Source organism: Prunus mume, linkage group LG5 (assembly GCF_029339155.1).
Source record: "Prunus mume cultivar Tortuosa linkage group LG5, ASM2933915v1, whole genome shotgun sequence".
Taxonomy (NCBI): Eukaryota; Viridiplantae; Streptophyta; class Magnoliopsida; order Rosales; family Rosaceae; genus Prunus; species Prunus mume.
The window spans coordinates 2,271,527-2,290,531 of NC_142702.1; the positions used below are offsets into that span (position 1 = coordinate 2,271,527).

The 19,005-nt window shown below is 37.9% G+C and overlaps 1 protein-coding gene across 1 annotated transcript; it reads left to right on the forward strand.

The window, feature by feature from the left end:
- Window positions 1-11,970: 11,970 nt before the first annotated feature.
- Window positions 11,971-15,478, forward strand: AGL26 (tRNA (cytidine(34)-2'-O)-methyltransferase). The gene is given in 8 exon segments (XM_008233085.3): window positions 11,971-12,209; window positions 12,344-12,432; window positions 13,212-13,280; window positions 13,407-13,465; window positions 13,953-14,013; window positions 14,115-14,168; window positions 15,150-15,162; window positions 15,165-15,478. Coding segments are annotated over 8 exon segments (765 nt in total). The 5' UTR covers window positions 11,971-12,052; the 3' UTR covers window positions 15,428-15,478.
- The last annotated feature ends 3,527 nt before the right edge of the window (window positions 15,479-19,005 follow it).

Genomic DNA, 19,005 nt, shown 5'->3' on the forward strand with positions numbered 1-19,005 from the left:
GGGTCGTGTTCCTTATGTAGGACTTAATTTATGAGAACGTAAGCTTTTTTTTTTTTTTTTTTTTTTTTTTGGGATTATTTTTTTGTTTTGCCAGAAGTATCCTAATTTTATTCGATTCAGAAAGTTATGAAAACATATTCTACCAAAAAATGTATTTTAAGATTTTTTTATTTTTTTTTCATACATGGCTTAAGCAAAGTTGACAGCATTTGAATTCGAATCCCTCTCATGTAGTTTGGATTAGTTTAAGAAAAATATCTCTCTTTACCTAGTAAGTAAGAGCTTCTACATTCTCACAAGAAGTAGCGATGTATGTATACAAAAGTTTTTCTTTTTGTATTTTTGATGAAGGTGAAGTATCTCCTTACCGATAAGGAGGCAAGTAGTGTCCTTAGTTTAAAGTAAATTATCGCTTGTATAAAAAAATGTATTTAAGATTTTTAATTTTGGCTTTTATTATGAAAATGTTAAAATGGACTATATTTTAAGCGGCATAAATGTGATAGTTGATGTGTTTTACTCTAAATATTGTTTATAAAAATAAAAAGTGGCCCTACTTCTATTCATTTTATTTTCTCATTTGGGAGTGCTTTTGGAGCAGCAAAAAACACTTCTAAATAGATGAAAGTGCTTTTGTCTTTTAAAAATGGTGCATGGCAAAAATTATAAAAGCACTTTGGGTGATATCCAAAAGCACTTGTGGCCTGTTTGGGAGTGTTTCTGGAAGGGCCAAAAGCTCTTTCTGATAACTAAAAGCGTTTGCAGTTTTTGGCGAGAAAAGTTTAGAAGCACTTTTGGGTTATAGAAACGCTTCCGGAGAAGCACACTGCTATGTGCTTCTTCAGGAAGCACTTCCAAGTGCTTTTCCACGAAACACTTTAATTTTTTATGAAAATTCAGGATTTTTATAATAAAAGAGCTTATGTTAGAAGTGCATATAAGCAGAAGTACGTCCTAGATAAGCAGTCCTAAACGAACCCTTTGGAGTGGTTTTGGAAGAAGACTTGAGAGGTACTTCTTCTTAAAAGCCTTGCATGACAAAGACAAGGAAAGCACTTGGCTCCGTTAATGAAACTTTTAAAATGCAGAAAATATCCATATTTAATTTTTTTTAAATGTCAAAATACTCTTTCTTTCTTCTTCTTTTTTCTCTCTCCTTTTTTCTCCTATTAAAATCAAAACACTTTTAGCGAAAAGGCCAACAAACTCCTGTTGAGACCCAAAAAATCCTCAGTTGGGCCCGAATAAATTCTTGGCCCAAAATGATGGATTATTCAGAAAATGCCCAACTTGGAGCACGCAAAGATCCATCATGCACGAATCAAACTTCGCATAAATAATCCATCGTGCTAGGAATCGAGATTAAGATTATAAAATGCGTTTGTTCTACAAATCCATGCTAATTATCCCGTCAAGCATCATAATTAAAAAAACATGTCATTCTAAACGGGAAATTATTATGTCACACCTAACCACGCTATAAGCCTAAGTGGGCCCAAGCCACTCAAATACACGGGGTTTGCTTGAGTGGGTTATGGTATGGATGGTAATAAGTTGTCATGAAACCCATTGATGGACCAAGAAATGGAAGTTCTGGGTCGCTTGGGAGCCTCGGAACTCAGGCCCATTTCTTAGGCCCAAAAAATGTGGGTAAGCACAAGAGAGAAAATATCTCAACCAGAAAGCCCAACCAAAATGGTCCACTAAAATTAACCAATATAGCCCAAAACTTGAGAAGATTAGCCCATTTGTTTGGTAGGTTGACTTGTCATCTTAGAAAACCCATACAATTAGAAGTAAGAAGCAGCAAAGGTTTCAGCATTTGACTGAAAGACAAAGCCATGGAGGAGCTTGGAAGACCACGTGAGCTGCTGGGAAGGAAGGAACAAGTTTTCAAGCAAAATATCCAAAGGACCAAAAGATATTGGCGCTCAAGGAGCCACCTTTCGAACCAGTATGTATACCCATTTCTTTCCTTCTTCAGATCTGACCATGAAAAAGGGAAGGAAATAGGAGAACGGAGATATCAGAAAATAGGAACTCTTCACTAGGGCAGCTGCGAGAAAGGGACCTTGAGCTCAGGAGCAGAGTAAATTTCACCAAAATAGGATGATTAAAGAGATGAGGGGAGAAAATAAGGGAAAGACTTGGCAAAATGGGATGGAAGCCATTAGGGTTTCTTGGGAAAAGATGGCTCCCAACAGCTATAAATAGAGCCTCTTCTACCCAACGAAAATCATCCACAACCAGATAGCAAGCTTCCTCTCTTACTTTCAAAACCAGCAAATTTCGTGCTTAGTTTATCTCATTCTTCCTTGTTTTTCCTTCTTGGCAGACTGTTCTAACTTGACAGAACCTCTGTCAAGCTGCTGAAAAAAGCTCAAGCCACTCTTTTCTCTCTTTCCCTCATTCTCAACCAAACCTTTTTGTAAAACCCTTTCTCTCCCACCTTGATACCCTAACTTTTCCCTAGGAACACTTAATTTTCTCTTTAGTGCTAAACTCATGGCAACTTTGCTCCCATATCACAAGCTTCTCATGCCAAGCTAAGATCTTACCTGTAAGCATTGAGAATTTATCTGTAAGCAGCCATTATTTTATGTTGGTGAAGGTAACCAAGATGTTTCCTAAGGCTTTGCTATCCTTTCAAAGCATTTTGGGGTCTGATCTTTGAACTCAGACACATGAGATATTTTCTTCAGTTTGCTTCTTACGGCAGCGCAACCCATTTGTAGTTTCCAAAAGAAAAAGGCCCCTACAACTCCAAAACACCCATGGAAACCCTTAAGCTTCTATTAATCCATCATTATCTTTACATTTCACAACTTTTTAAGACGTGTTTTTATTTCGGGATCCTGTGAATTTTTATTTCCTATGTTTACTATAATATTTTGGGAAAACAATTTTAAATGTGACATCCAAACAATAAATTGCTTCTTCATAGAAGAGCTTATGTCATAAGTGCTACTAGCATAAGCGCTTCGAGAAGAAGCACTCCCAAACAAGCCCTTACTCTCAACAAATTTTAAAGAACAGTAATTAGTGGAAATGCCTAAAATAAAAGGTCCCTTCAAATAACAAACCAGACCCAAAACATAGGACAAGAGGCCCAAACAAATAGGCCATATCGAAAACATAGAGAGAGAGAGAGAGAGAGAGAGAGAGAGAGAAACAATGATGCAATCGGCTCGTTACATTACTGTAAGCCCAAGGGAAAGAAGAAAGAAAGAAGAAAAGTCCACGATATGTCAAAAGAAGAATGTCCGAACTATTTGTAGGCGAGATATCCTAGTGTTATTAGGATATTTCTTTCTTATTCTATTAGGATTTTATTTATTTCCTTTTTGTATAGATATTATGTAATTAGGACTTTTCTTATTTCCTAGTATAACCCAACTAAGGTTTGTAACCTCGTATTATAAATACCTCCTTTCGGAGAATGAAATACATCTGAAAATATTCTACCCATATTGTTTGACTTAGCATCAGAGCCGACTTTCTGGTGACTTGTGTGTGTTGTGCCCACTCGTGTTCTACTGTGTGCCCTAATTCCTTCTAGGGTTCTTGTGCCTGTGACTGTGTTGTGTTTGTCGTATCTGCTTCATGTTGTGTTTTTTTCTGCTGCTATCATGAGTGATGATTCCAAAGTCGCGGTGGGTGCCAGTGCGTCTACAACAAAGGAGGAACGTCCCTCGCATGATTACTCTACCCAGATTACTTCTGACAAATTAGATGGCTCCAATTATGCCTCTTGGTCTCGTGGTGCGCGTATTACAATTACTAGTCGTCGTATGGCAAGTTGGATCCATGGGAAGAAGCCTACTCCGTTTAAAGATTCCGCTGCCTATACCAAATGGGAAGAAGATAATTGTCTGGTGCAGTCATGGCTTCTCAATTCCATAACTAAGCCAGTTTGTGCCTTGTTTGAACATGGTGCTACTGCTTTTGATATATGGGAGGCCGCTCGGAAGACCTATACTGTGACTTAGAATAGTTCTTGTATGTTTCAACTTCGACGGCAATCCATCTTTACTTGTCATAATGGTGAATCTGTCAAAGTGTTCTATGAAAAACTCCATGCTATCTGGCAGGAGATTGATTGTCTGCGTCCACATGAATATAGTTGTGCCAATGATGGGGCTCGTCGTCTAAAAAAACTTGAAGTCGATCGAGTTTATGATTTTCTTGGAGGACTTGATCCACCATATAATGGTGTCCGTAGCCGTATCCTTGCTCTTAGTCCTGTCCCGTCCCCTCTTAAGGCCTATGCCATGGTCATGGAGGAAGACACTCGTCAATCCGCTATGCTTGGAGGACGTTCCATTGCCCTCAAAGTCGACCCAGCACGTCAACGACCGGTTGCACAGCACGATGCGACCGGTCGCCCCTCATTCAGAAAATTTTCTCTTTCTGCTGGGTCGCGTCTTGCTGGCTCTACCCCTAACTTTCTTGACGGTCCTCCTAAATGTCATCATTGTAATGGGAATCACTACTCTGAGAAGTGCTTTAAGGAGCATGGTTATCCTGATTGGTTTGCTGACTACAAAGCTCGTATGTACGGTCCCAAGGCCGCCTGCACTATGACTCAAGATGAGACCCGTCCTCTAGCCCCGTCTGCAAATCTGTGTGCTTCTGATACCATGCCAAGTATGGGTTCTAATACTTGGATAATTGACACTGGTGCTTCTGATCATATGCCTTATAATGACAATATGTTTGATGAGTTGTCTCGTAACCCTCGTGACCCCTATATTACTAGTGCTAATGGTTTACCTTCCCAATTACCGTTGAAGGTACCATCCACCTCACTCCTTCTTTACCTCTGTCCCATGCCCTTTTGGTTCAAAATATTCGTTGCAATTTGTTGTTTGTTGGGCGTTTACTTGATACATTTAACGCTTCTGCTACTTTCTATTCTACCCATTATTTTTTCCAGGATCTCAAGACTCACGCGAAGATTGGGCATGGTAAATGGATAGGGGGTTGTATTACTTACAGTTACCGGCTGCAGCAGTTCGTAGGTGTGTCGCTAATAAAGTCTAGGATGGCAATGTCAAAGACAAGCAACAACTTTGGCTGTGGCATCGTCGCTTAGGTCATCCTTCATTTGGTTATCTTAAGCATTTGTTTCCTTCATTATTTAGTTCGTGTGATGAGTCTAGCTTCAAATGTGAGACTTGTGTAATGGCCAAGAGCTACCGTACTATTTTTCCTTTGAGTAATAATAAAGCTGCGCTGCCTTTTAAGTTAGTACATTCTAATGTATGGGGCCCTGCCTGTGTGACTTCTCATGTTTTTTGTTGGTTTGTCACGTTCATTGATGATTGCACTCGCTTAACATGGGTATATTTGATGAAGCATAAACATGATGTTGCCTTTATTCTTCCTAAGTTTTGTGCTATGATGTCTACTCAGTTTCATGTCAGTGTTAAAGTATTTCGAACTGATAACGGAGGTGAATATGTGAATCATACCTTGACCCAGTTCTTCCGTGATCAAGGTATCATTCATCAAACTACCACTCCATTCACTCCTCAACAGAATGGTGTGTCTGAACGTAAGAATCGTCAGTTACTTGAAGTTGCTCGCTCCCTTATGTTGGATATGTATGTTCCCCACCATCTTTGGGGACATGGTGTTTTGACCGCTGCCTATTTGATTAATCGTACTCCTAGTCGGGTTCTGGATTTCAAGACTCTGCTTGATGTATTATGTGCTCATACTCCTCCAATTTCAGTCTCAAAGCTGCCTCCGAAGGTGTTTGGGTGTGTTGCTTATGTTCATGTCTACTCCCATCAACGGAGTAACCTTGACCCATGTGCTCTCCACTGCGTCTTCATTAGCTATTCTACCACTCAGAAGGGTTACAAGTGCTACCACCCTCTTTCACAGAAGATACATGTTACTTTGAATGTCACTTTTCATGAAGAAGTACCATATTATGTCTCTTCCTCCTCTCCAATTCAGGGGGAGAGGAGGAGTGAATTGAAGAATTTCGGAATGGAAGATCTTGGATGAAAAAATGCATGTGAAAATCTTGGATGTACAGAGGCATCTAAAGGAATCTTTGACGGTTGTGTAGAGGGTGACGACTGGTCGCACAGACGATGCGTGACGAGTGCGTGGAAACGACCGGTCCCCCAGAGGATACAACTGGTAGCCCAACAATTTGTGCAAAACCGACCGGTCGCCCAAAAGGTAACGATCGGTCGCCCAAAAGGTAACGATCGGTCGCCAGTTGAATTCCTTGATGAGATTTGCCCTTCCCAAGAAGAATGTAACAGTGATATTGGTGACAGAGATTTGCCCTTCATCGTCTGTCTAAGTCATATGTATCATATTTGTGTCAATTATCTAGTGCATGTGTGCCAACTAAGTTGCAGGATGCTCTATCAAATCCAAAATGGGTAGATGCAATGCATGTTGAGATGGAAGCCTTAAACAAGAATGCCACTTGGGAGCTAATCCCTTTACCAAAAGGAAAAAAGGCAGTTGGGTGCATATGGGTGTTTACTCTGAAGCACAAGGCTGATAGTTCCATTGACCGTTACAAGGCAAGGTTGGTAGCGAAAGGTTATACTCAGACCTATAGAATATATTACACGGAGACCTTTGCTCCAGTAGCAAAGCTCAATACAGTACGCATACTCTTGTCCTTGGCTGCTAATCATGATTGGCCTCTGTTAAAATTTGATGCCAAAAATGCATTCCTCCATGGTGACCTTAAGGAAGAAATATACATGAACCCTCCGCCAGCTATCCATCTAACCTCTAAGGAGGGTATGGTGTGCAAACTACGGAAATCCTTATATGGATTAAATCAGTCTCCAAAAGCTTGGTTTGGGAGGTTTGCTGCATTTATGAGGAAGTCTGGGTATGTACAAAGTAATTCGGATCATACTTTGTTTCTGAAGCGTCGAAAAGGTAAATTGACAGCTTTAATAATTTATGTTGATGACATGATTGTAACTGGAGATGATTAGGCAGAAATCTGAGTCTCCAGAAATATCTGGCGTCTGAATTTGAGATGAAATCATTACGTGACTTGAAGCACTTTCTCGGGATTGAAGTGGCCAGATCTAAGCATGGTATTTTCTTGTCTCAAAGGAAGTATGTTTTGGATTTACTTGCAGAAACTGGAATGTTGGATTGTAAACCAATTGATATTCCTAGTGAATAGAATCACAAGTTGGGGTTATATCTTGATCAAGTTCGTACTGATAAGGAGCGCTATCAACGGCTTGTGGGGAAATTAATTTATTTAGCTTATACACGTCCTGACATTGCGTATGCAGTAAATGTAGTGAGTCAGTTTATGCATGCACCTAGTGAAGATCATATGGCAGCTGTGACGTGTATTTTGAGATATCTCAAAGTAACTCCTGGCAAGGGGTTAATGTTTTCCAAGTATGGTCATACATATGTGGAAGGATACACCGATGCTGATTGGGCAGGTTTGGCTACTAATAAACGTTCTACGTCTAGGTATTTTACGTTTGTTGGTGGTAATCTTGTTACTTGGAGAAGCAAGAAACAAAAGGTGGTGTCACGATCTAGTGATGTGGCCGAGTATCGTGGAATAGCCCATGGTGTATGTGAGTTACTGTGGTTGAGGAGATTATTAAGAGATCTTGGTGGAACTAAGAAACCTATGGAGATCTTGGCTTTGGAACTAAGAAACCTATGGATTTATATTGCCATAATAAGGCTGCAATTGCAATTGCTCATAACCCTGTACAACATGATCGTACAAAGCATGTGGAGATTGATCGAAATTTCATTAAAGAAAAGTTGGATGCGGAGATTGTTTCCTTCCCATTCATCAGTTCTGAGTATTAGTTAGCAGATGTCCTTACGAAGGCTGTTTCTACTAGTATCTTCCATAACTCGCTTGACAAGTTGGGCATGCGTGACGTCTTTGCTCCAACTTGAGGAGGAGTGTTGGCGAGATATCCTAGTCTTATTAGGATATTTCTTTCTTATTCTATTAGGATTTTATTTATTTCCTTTTTGTATAGATATTATGTAATTAGGACTTTTCTTATTTCCTAGTATAACCCTACTAGGGTTTGTAACCTTGTATTATAAATACCTCCTTTCGGAGAATGAAATACATCTGAAAATATTCTACCCATATTGTTTGACTCTATTTAAACATATTTTTAAGTCTCACCAAGGAAAAAAGGGTGATGCGAATCCAAGTACAAGGCGAGTCAATAACCTAGCTAGGGCTTCCTCAAATCTCAGAAGGAGCCGCTGTCAAGGGCATCACCAGGTAAGCACACCTGGTATGACATAATAGTTGATAAGAACATATTTGTTGTAAGTTAAGGTATGAATGAATGGCATAAGGAATTGAATGATTCTTTGTTATGGTAAGTAAAAGACATGGAAAGTTGATCGAGGAGGAACTAATATATATGATTTCTATATATGCGGCATATTGCAAACAAGGACAATGGATATAATTCATTACGGCTTGCTACTTCGGATGATGATGTTGTTGCTCTCTCTCAATGTTGTCTCCGTTCCAAGGATTTGTATGCACGATAAGGATACAATAAGGAAGGAACTGGCTGAAGTTGCTGCAAGAATTTTGTTTGTTATATTTACATACAATAGCCTGTGGTCCAAAGTCCTAGAAGATATCATGCAATTGATTGTACAACGACTTCTCGTATCAGATATAGTTCGATGTGGAGCTGTGTGCTGTTCTTGGCAAGCAATGATTAAGAGCTTAGAATATTGTCATCCTGCTCCTGAACTTCCATGGCTTATGCTATGTTCTCATCCCTCCTCCAGCATAGATGATTGCTTTTTTAAGTCTAAGTGATGGAAAAGTTCATAAATTGCTATTACCATCAAATCCAAATTCATGTTCTTATATAAGGGAGAGGGAGGGGGAGAGGGGGAGGGTGCAATGTTTGGGCTCAATTGAGGGATTGTTAATCATGGTTGACAATCAAAATGACTACTTCTTCCGGAATCCAATATCAGGTTACCGATTGATGCTTCCCTCGTTGAAATGCCAGTGCGGCACTGGAAACTGCTTTATTATCAACTCATGTAATTTAGTCCAAGTAATTAATCAAATCAAAGTGTGAGGGGTTCGGCTTTTCCCTTGACTGCCTCAAACTTTCTTTGTCTTTTTTCTGATTTTTAACAAGATTTTTTAATATATGGTGATGAGCAAGACAATAACATTGTATTCGGAATATATATATATATATATTACAAACTAAATTTGATCATGTCAACGCCCTCTATATGAAGATTTTTTTTTAAGAAAAAAAGCGAGAAAACTAATGGAAACCCCCATTTGTGGTTTTCTTTTATTATAGTTTGTTTTTGGTCGAACATACTTCATGTAAAATTACAAACGTGTTACATACAAAATCATATATAAAATGAGAGATATTTATTCAAAAACCATTTTAGTATGACATATTATAAAATAAAAAACCCTAAACCCATTTTAGTATGACATATTATACAAAATCACAATGACAGGTTATATTTGGATTTTTCGTCCTTTTAGCTGATTGTGACGGAAGAGTTTGAGTTTCGTGTAGGTGGTGATGCTCCTAAATACAGTAAATGATTCTCCTACGTTGCTCTCAACTCGTCCTCCATTCTCCTCAATCTTCTAAGTAACCCATGCAGGATTTACTTTTGGTGTTATGCAATTGAAACAACACCAAACACTAATTTCATATCCAACAAGATCATTTTCTTTACTTCAGCCAATCTATTAGAAATGTAAAAATTTACCTGATCCTTGTGTAGGGGTCTTTTTGTTCTAGCAACCTGACGAATGGGCTTAGGCTGCTATAAGAAGAAAACGAACAAAATTCCCCCAGTGCCTGAGTTCAAGAACCAAGCTCCCAAAAGAGTTTTTGAAGAGTTTGATGAAATTTTAGAAAAACACTTTTAGTTTCTTTTCACCAATAGTCAAACGAACATAACGAATTAATGAGTGACTTGGCTTGAGGAGCTTGTGGCATGGGAGCTAAGCTTTCACAAGTTTAGCAATTTGAGAGAGAGAAAAGCATGAGTTTCTTACAGAGAACAAATGTTTAAAATGGGGTAGAGGAAAATTAGGAAGATTTTCTATCTCAGGGAAAGATGAAAACAACAGAAGAGGAAGATTGAGTGCCTTAAGTAAATTCTCAATTGCTTGACAAAGCTTGGTCACGCTTTGGATGATGGATTTTCTTGGTAGAGGAAGCTCCCCTTTTATAGGCACTTAGAACCTCTAATTTTGTCTAACCTCCTTCTTCCTTTTTCTTTGCTTCTTTCCATTCAATCCTATTCGTGAAATTTTCCTATCCAAGACGCATGGGTAAGGAGCCCTTTGGGGTTCCAAGGGTTTGTGTGGCTGGACCTCCCCATGGGGGTGAGGCGCCACCTGCTTTCCTTCTTGGTTTTCAAAATGAAGCTTACAAAGGAAAAGAAAATAGGTAGAGTCATTTGTCCAATGAGTATTCCTCCTACATATATGGATTTCCTTTAGTCCCTGCCATGGCTCCTCGTTGACCATCTTGGAGTTCTAATAAGGGTAGAGCACGATGCTAGATTTTTACAAGGCACTGGGCTGGGCTTTGTGTACATCATTGCGTTATTGTCGTATTATTTTCAGCGTCTAATGAATTTTCGTCAATCTGCTGGAAATAGCTTATTTATTTTGGGCATTTTACTGATGTGGGTTTGTCCTAGTGTAATAGCATACTACTAGATGTCCTCCTAAGGTATTGGATCACTTTTCTCCCTGTCTCATGCTAACCCATGTGTTTGGGCCCGAGAAATGGGTTTGAGTTTTAATGCTCCCAAGTGGCTTAAAACTTTCATTCCCCGAATCCTCAATGGGCCTTGTGATTGCTTGTTCCCGTCCATACCACAACCTTCTTAGCAAGCCTCGGATAATTACGTGGCTTGGGCCCACTTAAGCTTGTAGCACGGCTTGATATTAGAATAGCGATCCTTTACATGGCATCACGTGTTTATTTAACATGCTTGTGCTTGAGTTTTATTGTGCGCAATAATCTACGATTGGGCCAAGTAGCGTCGGATAGGTTGGCTAGCGTGAATTTATAAAGCCGGTGCATTTTTTGATCCTTTTGAGCATGCTTGCTTGGCGTGACGCATGATCCATGGCTTATGTAGGTGCGTCCTACAATTTCTTTTTTGTCCAAATTGGGCTCTTTTTGTGATCAATTATATGTACTAGGCTAAGAATAAACTTGGGCCTAGCCCTTGGATTTTTGGGCCTCAATACCTTGCAACATGCCTCAAACCTTCTTTCAGGATTCGGATCCGTCCATGAAGTCCGACTTTTGATTTCCGACCCAGACTCGCAGTAACGATGGCTGTGATTTGAATATGTGGAACTCTCCGACATTTTACCTTAAGGTGTGAATTGGGATACTGAGCTCGCCTAGGGTTTCTTTTTTTGGAGATATCTAACAACTTATGGAGGGAGGTTGACTAGGTCAGCTTAAGAGGCTTTTGAACTCGAAATGACGCTTTTAACCTTCATTTTGACGAACAAATTGATGGACTTGGACAGTATGACCTAATTGGAACTACTTCTCGAGTTAACGGATGTAATTGCCTCAAAAAAAAGTTGCAAGACCTAATTGAAACTCGAGGCAAAGTTAAAAACCCTTTTATATAATATGTCATGTTAAAATGAACTTAAATATATACTTATCCCACCCCCTATCCTTTCTCCTTTTTCCTCCATTCCAACCCTTAAATTAAAGAGTAAACTGTCGAAATCTCACCCTTCCTTAACTTTGACAACCAAACTAACTGTCGAAATCTCCCCGGAATTTGGAGCTAATTTTCAATTTTTCTTTCAGAATAATTGTCCCATTAACTTATAAATTTATAATTCAGCTTTTTGCCTTTTTCTTTTTCGATGTGATTCGAACCAAAACAAAAAACAAAAAACCAAAAGGAGTTTAAACTCTGCGTCGACTGTGGAGCAAAGGTAAGATAAAGAAGCAAAGAAAGTGGGAAGGCCATAGCCGCCGATAGACATAATAAGCCAATGGACGCAAGCGGTTTGAGAATCCTAACCCCTTTCTCTCCTTTCCGAATGCGCTCAACAAAAGCTCCTCTCTTTGGTTCTCTGTACTTGGCTCATCTCAACCGCAAAGTCCGCCTCTCTCTGCACTCCACTCGTTTCTCTGCCCTCTGCTCTCTCTGTACTCTCTCTCTCTCTCTCTCTCTCTCTCTCTCTCTCTCTCTCTCTCTCTATATATATAGAGTATAAATGTAACGATATGTTGTCTTTATTGTCAGTGATTTAATGGTGGGTATGTGTTTTATTATGGTGCAGCTGATGGGGGCAAAGAGCATGGGGTAGGGGAAGCAGCGAAGGAAGTCTCACAAAACAAGATTCTTCAAGTGGTTCTAGTGTCTCCTCAGGTACCAAGTACAAATTTTTGGGGTGGCTAACTTAAATTCACAGTTATTTAAGAACTGGGTAACTTTCTTATATAATTTTGCTTTTTGCTTTTCACTATATCGAAATATGATCTAGTGTGTGTATCCATGACTCACTGTGATAAATTGTATCCATTATTGTTACATTGAGAAGCAACAGCATTGTTAGTGGTGGGATGAATCTGTGTTTTGAGTAATTTGTGCACAAGTGGTTTTCTAAATGCATCAAATACTAACAATGATAGATTGAGTAATAACCGTATTTTCTATTCATCAGGGTCTGTAAGCACGATGCTAATTCAATCTTGGATGGTTTAAACCTCCTTGTTAAGAAAATGTGAGGATTAACTCATTTTCTTGTTGGAGGCTGTTGTTGGTTGATAATAAGCTCAAAATTCGTAAATAGGTCCGACTGCCTACCTGAGTTTGTTGCTATGGATTTTCCCAATGATGTGTTCCCAATTGGTGGGAATGATTATTTTAGTAACCATGGACACTGGTAGGATTACATTGAGAACTTTTCTTTTTGTGAACTCTCAGGTATTTACATGAAAAAAAGGGTATATTGAAATCCTTATTGTGCATGGCACTTCCGCATCTTACCTTTTCTTTTTATATTAAGTTCTTCTAATCTTACCCAAACTTTTCGGTTCCTGGAAAGTGTAGTGACTCAAAGAGTATAATTTGTGTACCTCTTCCTTTAGGTCACGAATCTCTCAATTTCATGAGGCTGGCTCTGAGATTTCTATTGTCCTTGGCAGATTCCTGGAAATACAGGTTGCATTGCCAGAACATGTGCAGCATCAGCTGTTGGACTTCACCTAGTTGGGGTATTTATTGTCTATTTGCGTTCAGTTTCCCTTTAATCTTTATTCTATTCTTTATAGGTGAGATAAGAAAAAAGAAAAAACAATTGTCCTATACTAGTCACTTAACATGCTTTTGTTCTTCATTAGCCATTAGGATTCAAGGTTGATGATGCAAAGTTAAAGCGAGCTGGATTGGACTATTGGCCGTATCCTAACAATTCCTAGTATATGTTAAATATGTTGTTTCGTGTTTCTTATCAAAAGATAATGTTAAGTAGTTAATTTCTTCTGTAACTTTATTGAGTACTTAGTCAAAATAGAATTTCAGAATTATGTTTTTTTTTCATCTGTGAATTAGCTATGCACATACATAAAATCTGAAAGCCATGATATCAACGGTTTTATCATTACTGTAAAATTGCACGTCATTTCCTCATCTTACTTTTGACTCACCCTCCTTTTTTAATTTTCTTCCAAGATTCACTTCTAGGCAGCATATTCTGGTTTTGCATGCATGCCTTTGTTTCCTGACACTGCTGAAGTGATCTTGACTGGTTCAGTTATGTAAATTCCAATTGCCCAATGGCTTTACACAGTTTTACTATGTTTATTTGTTGTATAATCAATGCTCTTGATGCTTTTAATTTCACATGAAAATTTTGCTTATTTTTAACAATTAACTTCCAATTTTAGATATGTGGTTGTTAAAGTTCACAGCTCGTGGGCAGAGTTCCAAGACTATTTCAGGCAACAGGTTTGGCCATCTTCAAATGTCAAAGAATGGATTTCGGAAGCCTTTCTCATAGTTTTCCTTTTGACTTTTTTTTCCCGCTCTCTGTTCCTTTATGACTACAGGATGGTGAAAAGCGGTTGCTTGCATTTACAAAGAGAGGAACAAGTTTTCATTCAGTAAGTTATTGCCATTTCAGTCTCACCGTTCTCAGGATTTTATCCTGATAAATCTTCATAACAATCAAACCAGCAGTGATAACTTTTGTCGGCTCTTTCCTTTTAGGGAGAGAGCTTAATCATTCTTGGTTTGGGTTCCTTGGTAAACAACAATGTTCTGAATCAAACCTGACTTGAACAATGAATTTTTTTTTTCTTATGTAGATGTCTTTTATTTGTGACATTGCCCGGTCGATCTAATATGTTATAAATTCTCGCAGTAATTGCATCTCATACACTCATGATTTTCATTTTTCTTTCCTTGAATCTTTTAGAGTCTTTTACATTTGTCCATTATTCCATTAAACTTGGGAAGAAAGGATGCAGCATGCTCGCGAGCAGTTGGCTGGTAAATTTTGATACTTGGTCACTCACATAGAAAGCGATACTGAATTTCAAGGTGATTGGTGGTCATTGATGGCTACATCCCATTAACTGTCATGAGATCATGCGAACTGATAGGCTGTCAATTTGACAAGAGTCATGCTGCCAAAACACTTTCCACAATATGCTTCTCTAATATTAAAAAAGTGTAAACAGTTTACTCACTTTTCAGACCATAATATTACTTCCTTCACCGATATGAACCATGGACTCTTGCAGTGTTTGGATCTACTTGGAAATGTCTCAAGATAATCCTCTTTTGTGATAAGAATTTATGTATTTTTTCACGAAGGCTTTGTCACCTTTCTTTTATATAATTACTCTCTCTTAGCGGAGCGTTGCACACGCTCCTCCAAAGTACTCGCTTACTTTAGTGTGGAGATGTATTTGCACTCCCATACTAAAGCACAGAGGAATACTGGAGAGCGCCATCTGCACTGCCCGTTTCTTGTCATGAAACTGAAATGTTAGCAACTCTTCTGTTTTTGTTGACATAACACTGTTGGCTGGCCAATGAAATAAGTATTTGAAACTGACTACACTAGTTCAACTTTTCAGGATTTTTCTTACAGAAAGGTGATTTTCTCATATTTGGCTCAGAAACCTCTGGCCTACCACCTGAAGTCCTCCAAGATTGCAAAAGTGAAACATTTGGCGGTGGGACCATTAGGATTCCAATGGTTGAAACTTATGTGAGATGTCTGAATCTCTCTGTAAGTGTTGGCATTGCTTTGTATGAAGCTTCCAGACAGCTAAGTTACGAGCAGCTTCAAATTTCAAATGAAAACTGTATTGATCATGAACAATCATTTGTCACCGAGGATATTTTTGCCTAATGGATTGTACTAGAATTCATGTACTGTCAATATAAATAGAGCATTTGCTAATGTGAATTTTGCAGGACATAGCACTCGATTAAGTTTTAACAGACACAAATACCACAAGACCCTGACTTATGATCGACCACTTCTTCACCCTACCTTGATACTACTTGAGCTAGAGAGCGAGAGAGATCATATGAGTTCTTATAGAAAGAAATATTCAAGCACAAATCAGTATGTAATTTAGAGCATTTTATAATTGTTTTTGGGTATGCTTCACAATCTAGTCTTATGATCTACAGTGTCTTTTTTTATTATTAGGAATGAAAAAATTTCGTTACCATGTTTCGAAATGTTGGGAAATAGTTTTCATGAAATACCTTTTATTATCATTTGGAATATATTTCATTGTTTTTTTTGGAGTTATTGGTTATTCCAAAAGGTCCAGTCAAATGTGAAGGTACATACAAAAACCTAGCTGCCCATCAGCTTCCAACGCAAGATGCTTATCAAATTATAATCCTCCTAATTCAGCTTTTCTACCTATTCAAAAGGTTCAGACCTTTTCCCCAAGTGCAAAATTAAGAAATAAACTCAACTAATATTTCTGATTTTTCGTTTATAAATTTGAGTTTAGAGCATTATCCATTACTAGGAAATTACCCAAGTCTAGAGTTATTATGCGTATACAGAATTTAGTATTTTCCCGTTTAATACTTATATTATACAGGCATATATGTATTTTTCAATAATACTTCTGTTTTCCGTACACGTTTTAAAGGCTCTATAAAATACAAGTTTTTTTTTTTAAAGCAAACTTAAAATACATGTACGTACATGTTTTTAATGTTTAATACACATATTTTTTTACAAAATTTTCAATAATACACACAAACTTCATGTATTATAGACATAATTTCCACATGATTAAAAATAATATATATTAAAATATTACAATAAATTATTGTAAAATATTATATAATGGCAGAACTTTTCAGTTGTAACTTGCCAAAATAATAATTTTTCTAAAAAATAGTACGACTGCGCGGCAATAATAGGTCTTCTTTCTCTTTTTTTTTAATAAATAGTATAGCCGGGGGGCTATATTGTTGAAATATAAAATATTAAAAAGGTATAGCCGCGCGGTCATACGCCGTGTTTTTTTAAAGATTTCTACTTTTTCGAGATGATTTAAAACAATTCAGATACAAGCTTTGAAATATCATGTCCTTTTTCCTTCTTTATTTTCAGTGACCAAACAAACCATAAATGAACCCAATTGGAATCGAAAAGATATTCCACAATTCACATTGTTTGGATCAACTTACGACTGAATAATAATTACCTTCGGAAAAAAATAACATAGATCAGTGAAGAACACAAACACTGACCGTGAATACCCCTCTCTCTTTGTGTTTATGCGTCTTATAATTGAAAAAGACTCTTTTTTCACATTTCTTTTCTTTGTTTTTTAAAGAAGATTTTGGAAATTTACAGCTTTCTCAGAACGGTAACGAATTTTTTTTACTTTCCACAGCAAAAAAAGAAAAATTGCAAAAAAAGAAAATTTGATCTTTTTAATTTTCTTTTTTTGTTTATGGAGAGCCCACGCGCTCTATGGAGAGCCCACGCGCTTTAAGAAATAGTTTAGATTCAAGACCTTTTTTAAAGAAATCGTATAGCCATCAGCCATCAACCATCAACCAAGCAAGCAACCAAGCAACTAGAATTAGATAACTGCTTGAAGAACAGCTAGAAGTATCATCCCTCAAATATGTTACATCTTTTTTCCACAACTTTCTGCAGAATTTGTATCCAACAGATGCATGAATATCCTGCTCTTGGTGAAACTAGAACTTTACTGGTAAAGTCCAGCCTCCAGGATGAATAGAAAGAACATGCTCAGTTGACTCATCGTCCACTGAATACTGAAGGATCTACATTCTTTCATCTGATGAATGGACAAATCAAAGGTTTTGTGAACAAGGGAGACAGAAAAATGAAATGCTTTTTCCCCAATTAATATCCAAATGTTTTAGTTCTGAGATCCACTTTTGTGTATCTTGAGATACATAGGGATTAGATGGTGCCACTTTCTCTCCCTCTACATCAGCTGATACTACATAATCAAGTTTTACATCCCTGGCAAGGTTCGGCTGTCGATTAGGGTAGAATATAGAATAAGGATATACAAACAAGAACCAGTCCCAATGAAAAGGCAGAATAAATGGGGTTGGTAAATAATACCACTCCCATACCTCCTAGTATAAGAACAAAGAATAGGAAGGCCTCCCCATTTTTCTAATTCACCGCAATGTCGTAGTGCCCTGTAAAATGTTGAAAAAAAAATTGGTTTTATAGGAAGATACAAAGAATAGTATTTACTTAGTAAGGTGAAACAACCTAGGTTCCTAGTAAAAAATTGTAGCAGAAACAAAAGGACAAGGAAAAACTAGGTCTGGCTAGCTGTGGACTGTTATGTCCCTCTCAAACATGCAATGGCTATGCCACAGTAAACCATCTAACCAAATATGAGATCATAATCTCCTTCTATCAAGTCCTATGCCTTGCCTCAAGGGTAACGTGACTTGGTGGTTTGAGGTAAGTCTTAGGTTCAAACCTTGTCCAGTTACATGAAATTTAAAAAAAGAAAAAAAGAATAAAGAAATCAAACAAAATGAGTAACAAATCAGTAGTATATACAATACAACAATCTTCATGTTGTTGGTCATTTCTTACCGGCACGCTCAAATGACTTTCTACTGGGCATGAATGAAGGGTCCGTTCCCCAGCTCCTCCGAAATTGATTAATCTGTATGTAAAATGGAATTCTGTTAAACCAGGGAGTTTGAGCTCTTTTCCTTTTTTCTATAACAAGAGATTTAGCACACGTTATGATTATAGCCTACCTCTTCCTGCAAATTATCAATGTTGTCCCAATAGCCCTTTGGTTTTCGATGTTTATAAGCAAGAGAGAGGTTCATCAATGTTGCAATCCTCCGGAATCCACCCATGTGTGTGATTGCTTTCTCGATATCTACCCTCCCATGTAAACGAAGTTGCTTTCTCATGGGCATTAATCCTTCCTGCCCATGCTCTGAAATAAATTTCAGGAGCTCACTTTTCAACACTTTTATCCCTCTGCAAGCCTGGTAATCTAGGCCTTTGCCTAGATGAACTTGGAGCATTGGTATCAGAAAGCCGATCAACTGTTATACAACTTTCATCATCACGGTCTGTGCTAGATGAAGCGGTTTGTTCCTCCTTATATATACTTTCAGCGCATGCTTTCATTGAGTGTGCCGCCTCCCTCCGTTCTACGTAATCTCGTACGGTACATAAATTTGAAGGGAGATCTTCATATATAACCTACGATGACATGACAAATAGATCTTCATATATAACCTAAGATGACATGACAAATTTGAAGGGAGATTTCATACATAACCTCACGAAAGTAAGTTTCTTTCAGAAGAAATTAGATAGATTTTGTAATTGTTTGCTTCTAGTCCGAGAACCATTATGAAGTAGCTTCAGTTGTACATCTTATGAATATGATGATCGAAATTAGGTTCATACAAGGTCCGCCTCGA